Below are 15,713 nucleotides of genomic sequence, written 5' to 3'. Positions count from 1 at the left end.
GGGTATATCCAAGATTTTACAGTTTAGTGTTTAAGATTTACCCAAGGGTTTAGGGTATATCCAAGAATTTAGGGTTTAGTGTTTGGATTTTTACCCAAGGATTTAAGTTTTTGTCCAAGGGTTTAGGGTATAGTGTTTAATGTTTATGATTTACTCTTTTTGTGACGGTTTTAAAATTGTTAAAAAATTCATCTTTTGGCAGCTACTAATATTTTTATTTATTTTAAAACTTAACACAAATTATTATTATTTTTTATTTAAATTTTATAAAACTGTACATTAATGGCAAAACTATGATTAGTTGGTAATTCACCCAAGAAAAATTCATGATAAAATATTAAACTAGGGAAACATTCCCATATAAAACAAAATTGTGGTAGTTAAAAAGATAATCGATGAATTAAAAGAATGTTTACATTTTATATTTCTAAAAAAAAAGGGTTTACGATGAGGGGGATACCAGAGAGAGAGAGAGAGAGAGAGAGAGAAGACGAGAGAGAGAGAGAGAGAGAGAGAGGAGAGAGAGAGAGAGAGAGAGAGAGAGAGATAATAATTTAAACCTCAAACTATATTGATTAAGTAATGTCTAAAATGCTTATAGTTTTGAACCACAAAGACTGAATGGAGAACAAATTTAGTTTTAGTAATACATAAAACATATGAATCGTATTTGAATAATACATATTTATATTAATAATACATAAAACATCTGAAGAACAAATTAGTTTTAATAATACATCAAACATTTGATTAGATATTAATAATATTTATTACATAAAACATAAGAATCGTATTAATGCCCGTGTGCGGGCATTAATACGATTCGTATGTTTAAAATAAAAATATGTTAAAATTTAATCTTATTTTTTTAAACACTCATCAATACTGATAAAATCTGAGAGAGAGAGAGAGAGAGAGAGAGAGAGAGAGAGAGAGAGAGAGAGAGAGAGAGAGAGAGAGAGAGAGAGAGAGAGAGAGAGAGAGAGAGAGAGAGACATAGAGAGAGAGCCATAGAGAGATAAACAAAATAAGTTCGAGAGTAAGATGCAAAGAAAGAAATATTGAACAAGTTTGATTACACAAAAATTTACATACATAATAATTTGATTATATATTTATAATATTTATACATAAAACCTATGCAAAGAGTGTGATTACACAAATATTTACGTACATATAATTTGATTAGATATTAATAATATTTATCTTACTCGAATTAGATATTATATACAAAATCAGTTCTTCTTACATGGTTCAAAGAATACAGCCAAGTTCTGTGGAATCCTTACATGTTTGAAGTCAATAACCTATGAGGAAGGTATGTTATTATACAAAAATCATTCATATGAAAATCAAATTGTATAATAATAATTATATCTTTATATGCAAGTTCTTGCAAATGAATCAGAGTAAGATAAATCACACTGGTGATATGTATAAACTATTGTGACTATAGAAAAAACGGTTTATGGACAAGCTTTTCAAACCTCAACAGTTAAGGATTTGTATAGACATCGAGCCATTTTCACTCCCACAAATGATGAAGTGGATAAAATAAATGATTACATGCTTTCGCAGTTGTCAGGTAACATGTTTTGTGTTTACTCTTATATTCGAGTAAATTTTTACATGTCACTAAAGTAAAGGATTTACATATGTTTCTATCTCAGTGACGTTATACCGTAAAATCAGCACCACCGAGATTAAACACAAAAAAACACACAAAACCCAAATTCCAAACTATATATATATACTTTCTAATATTTTCGAAAAATTGCTGATCTAACCATCTCATCCCGCGCAAGGCGCGGGTAACTACCTAGTTTAACTAATTATATTGGTAACAAATTCTAACCAATTCAAATAAATGAAACCATACTAAAACTGAAATGTATGACGACGCCATGAACAAATTTACAATGTTTTCAAGTACACTGTTATTGGATGATTAATCAAAACCACCTAGTGAGGCAGTAGATTATACAAATGTATAGTCACAAACATTATTAGAGGGGACGAAGCTGAATTAACCACTACAATTATGAGGCAACACATCTGAATTTGTGGATGTAATAAGAAAAGAAAATGTGTACAACTCATATGTTTTGACAACACTGATGGAGGTCATTGACTTTCATGTAATCTACAAAAAGATTTACTCTCACAAAAAAAATGTCAAATTCGGAATAAGACGTTCAAGATTTTAAAATCTAGTAAAATGAAAGATTAGAAACACGTAATCAAGTCCAGGATTGTGATTAAGCCATCCAAGCTTTAGATTAGACAAATACTTACTTGGCTCCACGTTCTTGGAGCATTTCTAAATGAAAACTCACATTTTAGCAAAAGACGAAAACGATTTGTTGCGTGACCTTTGCTGTCATCTCGCCATCAGCCGTCCTTTCATTCTCATTCCGACAAAAAGCTTCATCATATAGCTTACTTCTTCCTCCAAAACACACATTTTTGGATTTGTTTTCGCTCCGGCGATCGAGATGATCCGTCATGACAAACCTGCTGTGGTATGTTTATCCTCTCTTTTAGTATTACTCGCCTTCAGCTTCACCGTTCCTATCTCCGGGAACGGTGACGCTGATGCTCTTTTGAAGTTCAAGTCATCTCTCGTGAACGCCACCGTCCTCACCGGGTGGGACTCTAACGATCCTCCTTGCACCGGGAAAAAAGGAAGCGACTCGAAATGGAAAGGAGTGATGTGTTCCGCAGGCGTCGTCTACGCTCTCCGTCTCGAGAACATGAGCCTCGCGGGGACGCTTGACGTGCAAGCGCTTGGGTCGATGCGGAGTCTCAGGAGCGTCAGCTTCATGCGCAACCGTTTCGAAGGTCCGATACCGAGTGGACTCGGCGGGCTTGCATTTCTAGTGCATCTTTACTTGGCGCATAACCGGTTCTCGGGAGAGATCGACGGTGGTTTGTTTGCCGGAATGAAGGATCTTGTGAAGGTTCATCTTGAAGGAAACATGTTTTCCGGTGATATTCCCGAGTCGTTGGGGAAACTGCCGAAGCTGACTGAGGTTAATCTTGAGGATAATTTGTTCACCGGGAAGATACCACCGTTTGATCAGAGTAATCTCGTTACCGTTAACGTTGCTAACAATCGATTAGAGGGTCGTATTCCGTTTAATCTTGGCCTCATGAACATCACCTTCTTCTTAGGTAATCATCATCATCATCATCATCATGTCTTGTTCCTTTGATTGTTTATCATAATATAGGTACTAAGTGATTAGTCTGTTTTTAACCCGTAGAGAAATAAATAATTTAACGGCTGTGGTTTTAGTTTACAAATATCAGTCAGTAATGCATGCGCATATTCAATTAGTCTTGAAAACTTGAAAGTCTATAAGGAATTATTTGAACATCTGATATTACCAACCATGGGAAACTTTGAACTTTTTATGTCATGGGACAGGACTCTTTGCAATTAGTGAGCAGCAGGTTTACAAGCGTTTTGAATTTTACATGTGAGGTTACAATATTAATTTGACAGTTTGCAATATGATTAGTTTTCTTCTAGAATCATATGTGAAAAATATTCTGTATGATAAATCAAAAGATATTTCAATAAGATTTTCATAATTTACAATAAAATATTAAAAATGTACGATAGAGATTTTGAAACCTATGAATTCATTTCATTTCATTTGATTTATATTTTTTTTAATTTTGAAATTACTACACAATTATGTTTTTATCAAAATATATTATTGTTACATTAATGAAATTCTCAAATGGTCATCTTTCTCTAAATGCTTAATGGGCCTATGGACAAAGGGGCCACGTAAGATCTCACAATTCAAATAATTCGTTTTGGGGTCTAAAACAGGTAACAAGGGGCTGTGTGGACCGCCTTTGCTTCGCTGCAGATACACTGGTCCGCCGTTGGTCACGGTGTTTCTCCTCGCCCTGACCGTCCTCGCCGTCGTAGTCCTCATAACCGTCTTCTGCTCCGTTTGCATCCTCAGCCGTCGTCAACGCAAAGGAGGGAACGAACACGATCACGCCCCTCAAAGCCACGGACTCGGCACAATCTATGGACCAACCGAGCAACAACAACAAAGTGAGAAGAGCTCGCAAGACTCCAAGGTGTACAGGAAGCTAGCCAACGAAGTCGTGAAGCGAGACTCAACAGCAACATCATCATCAGTGTTATCCGAGAGAGGTCTGCCTCGAGAGGAAGATCACAAGGGAGGAGGAGGAGGAGATCAACGGAAGCTGCATTTCGTTAGGAACGATCAGGAGAAGTTCACGCTCCAGGATATGCTCCGTGCGTCGGCGGAGGTTCTCGGAAGCGGGGGGTTCGGATCGTCGTACAAGGCGGCTCTGACGAGCGGGCGTGCGGTGGTTGTGAAGAGGTTTAGGTTTATGAGTAATATCGGGAGGGAAGAGTTTTACGATCATATGAAGAAGATCGGACGGTTGTCTCACCCTAATCTCCTTCCGTTGATCGCGTTCCACTACAGGAAAGATGAGAAGCTTTTCGTCACTGATTACATTCCCAATGGCAGCCTCGCCAATCTCCTCCATGGTTAGTGTTATTCATCTCCTCTAATGATGATTATTTGTGGTAGTACCGGGCATTTGTTTTTTTTTTGGTTCCTTCGGTTTGGTTTATTTAGTTTCCGGGTTATTTGGGTTGAGATGTTTAGGAACCGAACATTTTTGGATCAGTTCGGTTTGGATAATGTTGGGTTCATATCGGATTTTTATTTTTTTCAAAAAAAAAAGAAATAGAACCGAATTACATGTTTTATTTGGATTAAAAACTCAAAAAACCAAAAAAAATCTTGAAAACCCGAGTTAAACCCGAAAAACCAAAAATATCCGGACAACTCTTTTTTGGATATTTTTAATTTATAAATTATATTTATATGTATTAAATTAAAATTAATTATTATTTTTAATATATTCTGGATATTCATTCAGTTTTTGGTTTCGGACCCGATCCAGTTTCAATTTTTTGCTTAAAAATATAGAAACCAGTCGGGTTTCAGTAACTTTTGGTCTGGTTTCGGTCTCGGTTTTTTCTGTTCGAAACACGGATTTGGTTTGGTTTTCGGGTTTCGGATAATATTGCTAGAAGTAATTTGGGAAGAATCTGATTAAAATTGGTTTGGTTGATTTTGAAGCGAACCGGACACCCGGTCAGGTGGTTTTGGATTGGCCGATCCGGCTAAAGATTGCAAGAGGAGTCACCAGAGGTTTAGCTTACCTCTACAGAACATTCCCTGATCTGAACCTCCCTCACGGCCATCTCAAATCATCAAACGTCTTGCTCGACCACGACTTCGAGCCGCTACTAACGGACTACGCTCTCGTGCCGGTGGTCAACAAAGATCAATCTCACCAGTTCATGGTGGCGTACAAGTCACCAGAGTTCACTCAGCAAGACAGGACATCGAGAAAGTCTGACGTCTGGAGCTTGGGAATCTTAATCCTCGAGATACTGACGGGGAAGTTTCCGGCGAACTATCTCCGGCAAGGGAAGGGAGCTGATGACGAGCTAGCTGCATGGGTTGAGTCAGTAGCGAGAACAGAGTGGAATGCTGACGTGTTTGACAAGGAGATGCATGCAGGGAAAGAACAGGAAGGGCAGATGTTGAAGCTGCTCAAGATTGGGTTGAGATGTTGTGACTGGGACGTGGAGAGGAGAATTGAGCTTCACGAGGCTGTTGATCGGATAGAGGAAGTTGATCACAGAGAGGCGGGTGGAAGTCAAGAGAGTTTTCGATCTTCGTACGTGACTGCTAGTGATGGTGATAATCGTTTTTCAAGAGCCATGACTGGGGATTTCTCGCTCGTGTAATAGCTTCCTTCGCCTGTCTCTAACTATTGTCTCATTGGTGGTTGTTGTGTCTCTGTTTGTAGGTTAAAGACTTGTCACTTCTTATTTGCATGCAATTATTTTCTTAGTTATGGTTGATGATCAATGATGAGTAAGCTTCAAGCTTTTGTTTCTTTTGTGAATACGCGTGCCCTTTTGTTTGGTATCATCTAGACGCAAAAAAAAATGAATTTTTCTTTAATGTTCATTTCTTTTTCAACTTGTCCACTGTTGAGATAAGAAAGAATATTAATTTATGGTTTTCATAAACTTTGTTGCTTTAGCTATTCTGGGTAACGTTTCCAGCTGGTATATTCTTTGAGAATATTTTGATTTTACTCTTACAAGTTTGTTTGATAGAGACCTTAAATAAAATTTTATATCTTTTTTTCTATATTTATTTTCTTGTCTCCATGTGATTTTCCTTTATCCCTTTTTCTTGGAATTTACAAGCCAACCGAGAGAAATATCAAACAAGAATTAAACCTGTGGTGAATCTTGTTACAATCTACTCTGTAGTTTCCTTGTATCTGTCTGGTTCAGGTATGTTGAGTTTTTGCTTAATACCTTTTTCTCTGAACAGGTCTTCTGATACTGTTCATCGTCTTTAAAACCTGTTATAAGATGGTCTGCCTTTTAGTTGTGTTCTCGGTATCTGATGTTTTTAAACTGGTCATCATATTTGTGTATGTTTGGTCATCTAAGATGGGACTAGAGGGTTTTAATCACCTGAAAAAAATACGCAGGTTTGATTGTAGAGCTATTTAGAACATCTCAGTCTTCATGTGACTAGGTCTAGATGGGACTAGAGGGTTTCACTCAGTCGCAAAGGATATGCTCTGTTCTTTAGAAACCCTTGGGAATTCGAATTCACTTTAGCCTTTTTGAATAACATCTATAATATGTAGCATACTCCTATCTTAAGGCTAAGGCAACAAAAGCATGTCCATTCTCATATTCGTTTAGGTTTCTCTTTCTGAACATAAGAAACATAAAGAGCATTAGTTGTTGTGCAGTTTAGATGGCAGTAACAGCAGATTACCAAGTCCAGTTTCCCGAAAACGATGATATATACTCTATACTAGCAGCTGAAGGGATTGAGTTCCTTTTGTCACATAGTGGAGAGGTACCGATCATTACCGTCTGTGATATTTCTATTACTAAGGAACTTTTTAATTAACTATAAGCTCGCTTCTATCAGGTTCCACTGGAATATATTCATGGCAAAACGATCTGTCTCTTCTTCTCTGCAAACTGGTGCAGACCATGCAAGGATTTCACTCCAGAGCTGGTAAAACTCTACGAGAGTCTCCAGAAACGAGGAGAAGAACTCGAGATCATCTTTGTCTCGTTTGATCATGATATGACTTTGTTCTACGAACACTTCTGGTCCTCCATGCCATGGCTCGCAGTTCCCTTCAGTTTAAGCCTACGCAACAAGTTAACCGACAAGTACAGGGTTGCTCATATCCCGTCGCTTGTTCCTCTATATCCAGATGAAATCTCTGTCGCTGAAGACGTTATTGGTCTGATTGAAGACTATGGTCCTGAAGCATTTCCTTTCACTAAGAAGAGAAAAGAAGAACTCAAAGCTATTGATGACGCCAAGCGCGTTGGAGGACAGCTAGAGAAACTCCTTGCCCATGAGTCCCGAAATTACATTGTTTCTAGAAATGGAAGTAAGGTAAGAACTCGAGAGATCATCTTTGTTTCTGATCAAAAGATCCTTTTATGATGATGATAATGTCTATGAGCAATACGCAGGTACTAGTATCTGAGCTTGTGGGGAAGACCATAGGTTTATACTTTGGTGCACACTGGTGTCCGCCTTTTAGATCCTTCACTTCTCAGCTCATAGATGTGTACAACGAGCTTGCTACCTCCACAAAAGGCTCCTTCGAAGTCATCTTAGTCTCAACAGACAGAGACTCAAGAGAGTTCAACATCAACATGACCAACATGCCATGGCTTGCAATCCCTTACGAGGACAGAAGAACAAGACACGATCTCTGTAGAATCTTCAACGTCAAACTCATACCTGCATTGGTCATCATAGGACCTGAGGGGAAAACGGTGAACACGAACGCGAGAGAAATGGTGTCGCTGTACGGATCGAGGAGTTATCCGTTCACGGAGTCCAGGATCGTCGAGCTAGAAGCTTGTTTGAAGAAAGAAGGGGACTCGTTTCCGAGGAAAGTGAAAGATGAGAAACATGAGCATGAGCTGAAGCTGGATATGGCCAAGGGTTATGTTTGTGATTACTGTAAGAAGCAAGGTAAGTTTTGGGCGTTTTCTTGCGATGCTTGCGATTATGATCTTCATCCTACTTGTGTGGAAGAACAAGAAGCATCATTGTTGGTTTAGCAAAAGAGAAAGTCTTATATTTGTATTAAAGATTTTGTGATTTTTAGTAAACATCAAGATCTGTTATGTTCTGAAATTAAGACTCAGTTAATGGAACTTTCATATCATTAACAAATGTGTTATAGTTTTACAACTGTATCCAATCTTTTTTCTCACTATAACGATTATTACTCTGATTACCAAAAAGAATATTCAAATAGTTCACGTTGATGGAATGCTCACTAACCAATTGTAAATTAGCACAATGGCTTCACGCCTCCACAGCTTCTTCATCTCCTTCTTCTTCTTCTTCCTCCTCATCTACAACTGTTGGCTTCCTCTTAGGTCTGCCACACAGTCTCACATTTTTGCCAGACAAGAGCTTCATTGCTTTCTCAAAAGTAACCTCACCTGGTTCAACGTTCTGCCAAATACAAAGTTATCTTTAAATGAGAACTCCTTTAAACAAATCCAATCATACTGTGGATGCAGATCCACGCCTCATTTCCATATCAAGTACACAACATAAAACTATACCTTGGGAACAGTAGCCATAGTGCGGCGATGTCGAACAGTAAAACCAGATTTACTAAGCTTCAAGAACACAGGCTGCCCATCTTCAGGGTGGTTTCCCTGATGATCAGAAATGAGCAAATCAAGCCAGCCGTCAACACTCCAAAAATGATGAAACGAAGAAACTTTTTTTTTCTTTGGGCTAAACGAAGAAACTTATAACTTAAATATAAGCCTTACCAGTGTCAGAGGATAGCGTAATAATTCGAGAGCACCTTCAAGCGTAATAGAGTTCACATCCTTTATCTGAGAAAATATTAAGGTTGCAAGAGATTTCTCAGTATAGAAAAGGCAAAGCATTATATCACCAAAATACTACTGGCACACAGATAGATGCACACTTGAACGTTTACTCAGTATGAGAAACATAAAGAAACGTTTAATTTGATAAAAAACTCCAAAACATACATGGGACGCATTTGCTCGTTTTGGTACGTGTCCTTTTTTGTCCTCACCAAGCTGTACATAATGCCCATAGGGTCCGCACTTCAAAATAACCTGAACAAGGAAATGGATTTCAGCAAATTGAAGTTGTCAACAACAGAAGAGGGTAAAGGTCAGAGGAGCGGACACCTTCTCATTGGTATTGGGATGAACACCCAGTAATTTGGGCTCTTCTACGCAGGTATTCTTTGGAGGATCATCTTCATCTTCATCCTCTCCATATAGTGTTTTGGCAACGAACCTGATGCATATGGACCACATAGCTTAAATATATAGGTGGACCATGATCATAACATGGATAGATAACAAACTCCAAGGCATCTCAAGTGAAAAAAGTTGAAGAGATTCAACAGCCAGCAACTTACTTGCACGAAGGGTAGCCATCACAACCAATGAAATACCCAGAACCAAACTTGCTCACTTTGAAAACTAAGGTGCCTTCCGAACAACTGAAAATATGGTAAAGAAGCCAAATCATACACTCCATTCAAACTATGAATACACTGTCTAGCAGAAGTGTGTACCGATACTACACGTGAAAGTGTTAGCATGGGTTGCCATGCCATGTTTACAAAGAAGATTCTCTATCCTGAAATTGATAATAATTCCTAAAAAGGGAAAAAGGGATGCAAGACCTCGGGCAAGTCCGTGTGGGATCGGGAAGGGAAGAAAACAGAAAGTCCTCGTATCTTTTTTCCAACATTTTTTCCACCTGTAAATGTATATGATAACGTAAGAATCTAATAATATGTTTTTCCAGAAAAGGTAGACTTATTAAAAGAACGTATTCTCAGAGAGAGTACCTGTTGGATTTGGACATTTTCGACACGTTTACAATAAGCGCTGAATCGGGTCCAGTAGTCTCTTAGGAGACCTTTCCATTCAGTTACACCACCAGAAACGTTGTCAAGCTGAGATCAAAATCATTCATAAGCAAAACACTGAGTAGAAATTGCTATAGCCAATACAGCCTCGAGCCAAAGAAAAAACAAAAAAAAAACAAATTAATAATCCACCTCAGTCTCCATATCAGCAGTAAAACTGTAGTCTGTGACCTCGGTGAAGTAGTTGGTAAGAAAAGCTGAAACCTGGAAACATAGTTCAGAGGTTAGAAAGATAAGATAATGATTGCAATGGTTGGTTTACTAAATCATCAATTAGTGAGCTTAATTAGTGAGGAAATAAATACCATCCTCCCACGGAACTCCGGATACAGTACTCGGCTCTTTATTGTTAGGTACTTCCTGTCCTGTACAAGTAAAGGAGGGTTACTGCTAATTTCAGGTGACTTAAGAGTCTCTCTTAACCTCTAGCAAGTAACAAAAGCAATAGAAAAAAACACACCACTTTCTTAAACCAAGCACATACCTGTAGAACTTTAAATATAGATGCATATGTCGAGGGTCTACCTATCCCGAGCTCCTCGAGCTTTTTGATCTGAATAACATTAAAACATGTTTAACAAACTATATATTGTAAGACTTGGCCACAGTACAATAAAAACAGTCTCATGCCTAATATCTCTGCGTAACCAACAAATTCATTTTTTAGAATAATTCAGTTTTTGACTTGAGAACAGTAAGTAAGATCAAGAAGGCAAAAAAAAAAAACGAGCGGATTTTCTTCTGGTAAACAAAACTGAGTCAGTCCTCATTTTCCTAATCATATATCTTCCTCTTAGCCTATAGAAAACTATTCACTGTCACCACTAATCCAAGAAGAAAACATAGTGTGGAAACTAGATCTTAGACAACTTATGACACGAAAGAAATGGGAATACTATACCAGTGACCCCTCGGAATAGCGTGGTGGGTGCTGAGTATAGTGCTGCTTGAGTTCCACTTCGCCAATATTTAGCAGATCCCCATCCTGAAAGTATGAGAAAGAAAATGACAACCACGGTACCAAAGCATACGTAAAAAAAAAATTGTGATATTAGGAATGGTACCTTCAACAAACTGAGAGTTTCAAACGTTTCCTCCCGCTCACGAGTCTTTTCATCGTCTTTGGTTCTTATTGCCTTAGCTTCAGGGTCCTACAACACAAAACAACAAAAATTTACTTAGAAGAATCTGTCACTAGCTCAAAACAAACAAAATTGAAACCTAACTAGGAAAAGACGTCAAAAAACCTGCAGATGACAATTAGAGCAAAGAAAAATTACAAAAATTGCTCCTACAGCCAAACTATATGAAAACATCGATAATATGAAATAGGTTGTACCTCGTAAACTGCCTGGTATCCAAGGAAGTCGACTTTTGAGCATGAAGATCTGAAGATAATGGATTCAGAGGCATTTCCAATATCAAGTTGTATCTGAGAAAGAAAAGAGTTAGAAATACAATAGAAAAATATGTTAGTTTGCAAAATTGAACCTTGAGTAACTCAAATATTAGCCGACTGACAGATGACACTATATGCATGATTTAAAGGGCAAATTAGCACATATATTACCTGCACAACAGAAGCAGGCTCCATCTGACATGCCATAGCTCGTGACCATATTAAGGTATATAAATTTAGAGAATCCGCATCAAGCAGGCTAGCAATCATTGCTGGAAATGCGTGCAAAAGATGTTGAGAGTTATGACAAATAAAATACTGATGATGACTAAAATAATTCCTATAACCTGAAGAAACAATGGTAAATGATTGTACTTACACGGTAATCTACGTATATTGGTAGGTCTAATAGCTTCGTGGGCCTCCTGAGCGTTCTTAACCTTTTTAAAATATTTACGGGGACCGTCTGATGTAAAGTTCTTCCCATATCTGCAGATAGTAAGTTAATGACTGATAAAGTTTTCTCGAGTCAAATCAAATGGACTTCCAGATGCATTTAGATGTCTTACCTTTCTGCCACCAAGGACTGTATATCTTTGATAGCTTCATCGGCAATCTGATGGGAACAAAAACAAAATAAATAAATCCAGGAAAATTATAGTGATTTTGAAAATCAAAACAAAGTATAGAGGTCACTCACATGTAAACCATCTGTCCGCATGTACGTTATAAGACCAGTTGATTGACCATCGGAAAGTTGGACACCCTCATAGAGTTTTTGAGCAAGCTGAAATGTACTTATTATCAGCAAACATGCAGTCAATAATAAAAGAGAAATAAAAGAAAGAATAAAGTTTCCGTTTCTTTAACCTTCATAGTATATGCTGATGAAAAATGCAATTTGTTAGCAGCATCCTGCTGGAGGGTCGATGTTATATATGGAGTTGGTGGATTCTTCCGTGTAGTGCTTTTTTTAATGCCCTTAACTAGAAAACTTTCTGACTTTATCCTTTGCTCAATGCCCTGAGCCTTTGCTTCAGAGCTGATAGAAAGCTGATTTAACTTTTTGGAATTTAAACTGGTCAAGTGAGCTGAAACAGCGGATGAGTTATCTTTCCCTTGCACTTTGATCCCTACAGTCCAGTACTCCTGAGGCTTAAACCCGTCAATTTCAGTTTCTCTATCACATATAAGAGCCAAAGCAGCAGACTGGACTCGCCCAGCTGATGGGCAACCTGGAAGTTTCCTCCAGAGCAGCGGTGAAATGTTAAATCCGATTAGATAGTCAAGAGCACGCCGTGCGAGATATGCGTGTACCAAGTCCCCGTCAATTTCTCGTGGGGACTGAAGTGCAGTTTTTATGGCTGATTCAGTTATCTCGTGAAATACAACCCTTGCTACTGTCATACTCTCGTGCAAGGCACCCTGCTGCTGCAACATTTCAATGATGTGCCAGGCGATTGCCTCTCCTTCACGATCTGGATCCGATGCAAGAATCAGATTTTCAGCTCTGAGGAATAAGGTAAACAGAATGAGATAGAGAAGCATTTATATATCTCAATAGCTAGACAGCACAATGACACACCAGGAAACTATTCTAAAGAGAGGATAGTTAATGTGGATTGTTAAAAAGTAGCTTATCAGGTAAGAGACCGTACCCATTTAATGCCATCTTTATGCTCTTAATATGAGTCCAGGCGGAAGATGGAACCTCCCAAACCATGCTAAAATCGTCATCTGGCCTCACTGAACCAGACCTTGAGGCCAGGTCCCTGATATGACCATAACTTGGCAAAACCTCATACATATCACCAAGATAGCCCTGAATAACCTTCGCTTTTGTGATCGACTCAACGACAATAACAGATTTCCCACTTGGCGGAAAAAGCGGTTTAGAAGCATTTTGACCTCGGTGCTCTATGCTGTTTTTCATGGGCTGGGCTTGAGAAACCTGCTTCGGTTTTCCACTTTTGGGCACCTCCACAATGGGACTTTTTGCCACCTCCTTCTGAGAAGTGTACTGTTAGGTAAAGTAATCAAGAGCAAAACTATTATCTCACAAAAACTTATGAGTTTAAAAATACCTTAGCGGATGAAGATTTCGGTTTGCCAGAACCAGAATGATGTTTTGGCTTGGGAACGCTTTTTGAACTCTCTTCAACAGAGATCGCCTCCAGAACTGGTACCGCTGGAGATGACTTATCATCTACTTTCTTGCTCTTCGGCCGCCGTTTTGTTTTGGCAGTAGAGGCTTGCTTACCATTGCTAGCAGGTGAAGCTTCAGTTGATAATTCCACCACCTTAGCTTCTGAAGAAGCCGAGACCTTCTCCTGTTTTGGCGCATTGCTTGCTTCTGATGGAGCAGAAATTGTGGGATTTTTTGCCACCTCCTTCTGAGAACCATACTGTTAGGTAAAATCCGCAAGGGTGAAAATCCAAAAAAAAAATTAAAAAGTTTAAAACCTTAGCAGATGAAGAAGACTTCCGATTTCCAGAACCAGAATGTTTAGTCTTGGGGACGGTTTTCAAACTCTCCTCTACAGAGACCTCTTCTAAAGCCGACACAGTCGAAGAAGATTTATCATCAACTTTCTTTTTCTTTGGGCGCCGTTTTGGTTTGACAGTAGTTGAGGGCTGCGTACCAACAGGTGAAGGTGCAGCTGCTAAATCCACTTTGATGCCACTGCTAACATCTCCAATAACCGGTTCGGTAGCAGTCACCACTTGAGCTTCTGAGGAAGCCAAAACCTCATTCTTCTTATTCTTCTTATTCCAGTTCTTATTGAACTTCTTGACAACCTTATCCTTATTCCCAGTATTAGGGACTTGAGAAAAGTACCTCCCAGGAAACAGTCTGAAACTATTACCTAAAGAACTTAAACTTGAACCGCTCCAATGTGCTGCGTAACTAACGGAGGAACCGAAGGAAGGAAGTGCGCAAGCTAATTTAAAACAGCTTGCGTTCTCTCTTTTGAACTGAACCTGGCATACGTTTCTACAGACTCTATCGACTCTGACTAATGAAGAGGAAGATGAAGCTGGGAAACTCTGAATTGCCCTGCACTGAAACTGCAAACGACAGAAAACAAGTAATCCAAAGTATAAACATTTAGGCATAAAGAAGAAAAATTTGAATCGAAAATGGAGAAATTGAGTAGCCCATAAGAGGAAAGAGTGAAAAAAACACAAAACCTTAGCCATGAGAGGACGAAGAGACAGAGGTGAAGTCGAAGAAGAAGACTTAGCAGCCGCAAGTGAGAGCGTCCTCTGCATTAGGAACAGTCTAATTGATTCAGAAGGTTTCAAATCGTGCCACGAGTGATTTCGTTGCTTCTCATATAAACCAGACGAAAGAAGAAGAAAAGATTTTTGCTAATGGCGGAGTAAGAAGAAAGGAGAGAGGACTAATAAGGGTTTACCTCTCCTCTCTGGGGTTTATCTGTTTATAATCCGGGTCGGATCAGTTATTATTAAACCCATCAATTTAACTCGGTACGGGTCTTGTAAATGGGCTTCTCGGCCCAATAAGGGCTCTCTCCGTCTGTCTTTCGTTTGTTTTCTTTCACATTCTTCGTTCTTCTTCGTCTTCAGCTAAGTTTAGCTTCTGCTGCTCCATCTTCCCCAAGCGATATAACTAGGTATTGTTCCTCGCTCTCTCTCCAATTCGGCTTCTGTTTCTTGTTCGTAATCTCAGCTTTTCGTTACTCGATGTTCCTTTTGGTTGTTAGATTCTTCAATTCACCTGTGTTATAGACTCTTAGATACTGATTCGCTAGTGTAGAAGAAGAAGTTGTTTTGCTGTGTTGATTAATATGATAAAATTTCGATTGTGCATTCCTAAAATCTCTAGAACACAGGTGTGTTTCAGCGTTTACAGATGGATCGAAGGCAGCAACACGATTATGCTGCATCTTCTGGGTTGCCTTATGCTCAGCAACAGCAGCAACCACTCCCTAACTTTCAACAACAACAACAGCAACAGCAATTTGGATTCCATCCTCAACATCATCAACAGTATCCACCACCACCACCAATGAACGCTTCTGGATTCATGCCTCCTCCTCCTCATCCTTCTATGCAGCAGCAGCAGCAGTTCCCTTACCAGCAGCATCCTATGCAGCAGCACCCACAGATGTTTAATCAACAGCAGCAACCTCAACCTTTCCCTCCACATCATCATCACCTTCCTCCCCCATTCCCTGGACCTTATGACTCAGCTCCTCCTCCT

General features: G+C 38.9%; 4 protein-coding genes across 6 annotated transcripts in view; 3 read left to right on the top strand and 1 right to left on the bottom strand.

The window, feature by feature from the left end:
• The first annotated feature begins 2,495 nt into the window (after positions 1-2,495).
• On the top strand, positions 2,496-6,106 carry LOC108834147 (probable LRR receptor-like serine/threonine-protein kinase At4g31250). The gene is made up of 3 exons (XM_057004367.1): positions 2,496-3,174; positions 3,845-4,546; positions 5,148-6,106. Exons 1-3 carry the CDS (start codon positions 2,496-2,498, stop codon positions 5,822-5,824), a joined length of 2,058 nt encoding a protein of 685 aa, XP_056860347.1. The 3' UTR covers positions 5,825-6,106.
• A 151-nt stretch (positions 6,107-6,257) lies between these two features.
• Positions 6,258-8,193, top strand: LOC108834146 (probable nucleoredoxin 3; the record flags this gene model as incomplete). Its single annotated transcript, XM_018607504.2, is given in 4 exon segments — positions 6,258-6,385; positions 6,859-6,968; positions 7,044-7,526; positions 7,607-8,193. Coding segments are annotated over 3 exon segments (1,175 nt in total), but the record flags the coding sequence as incomplete, so codon positions are not given.
• The window catches only part of LOC108843555 (probable nucleoredoxin 3), a 20,917-nt gene continuing 11,469 nt past the window's right edge, over positions 6,266-15,713 (top strand). The window contains exon 1 of the mRNA XM_057003482.1: positions 6,266-6,385. The gene's annotated coding sequence lies outside the window, so the exon portion shown is untranslated. The remainder of the gene's footprint in view (positions 6,386-15,713) is intronic.
• LOC108834145 (uncharacterized) lies at positions 8,290-14,908 on the bottom strand. Of its 3 annotated transcripts, none has more exons than XM_057003478.1 (23): positions 14,678-14,908; positions 13,949-14,554; positions 13,570-13,878; positions 13,144-13,505; positions 12,356-12,995; positions 12,186-12,272; positions 12,055-12,101; positions 11,865-11,974; positions 11,657-11,757; positions 11,426-11,518; positions 11,151-11,237; positions 10,988-11,071; positions 10,571-10,639; positions 10,392-10,451; positions 10,219-10,290; positions 10,006-10,113; positions 9,838-9,914; positions 9,568-9,651; positions 9,332-9,443; positions 9,167-9,256; positions 8,939-9,004; positions 8,723-8,818; positions 8,290-8,609 (listed from the first exon to the last, which is right to left on the bottom strand). In XM_057003478.1, the coding sequence occupies exons 1-23, from the start codon at positions 14,756-14,758 to the stop codon at positions 8,457-8,459; spliced, it is 3,594 nt and encodes a 1,197-aa protein (XP_056859458.1). In that variant the 5' UTR covers positions 14,759-14,908; the 3' UTR covers positions 8,290-8,456. The 3 variants fall into 3 exon arrangements, with proteins under 3 accessions (XP_056859458.1, XP_056859460.1, XP_056859459.1); XM_057003480.1 differs by having other exon boundaries at positions 13,144-13,490; XM_057003479.1 differs by having other exon boundaries at positions 13,144-13,493; positions 14,678-14,907.

Source organism: Raphanus sativus, chromosome 2 (genome assembly GCF_000801105.2).
Source record: "Raphanus sativus cultivar WK10039 chromosome 2, ASM80110v3, whole genome shotgun sequence".
Taxonomy (NCBI): Eukaryota; Viridiplantae; Streptophyta; class Magnoliopsida; order Brassicales; family Brassicaceae; genus Raphanus; species Raphanus sativus.
The sequence above is the reverse complement of the archived record's forward strand: the minus strand, read 5'-3'. Positions and strand labels throughout refer to the sequence as shown.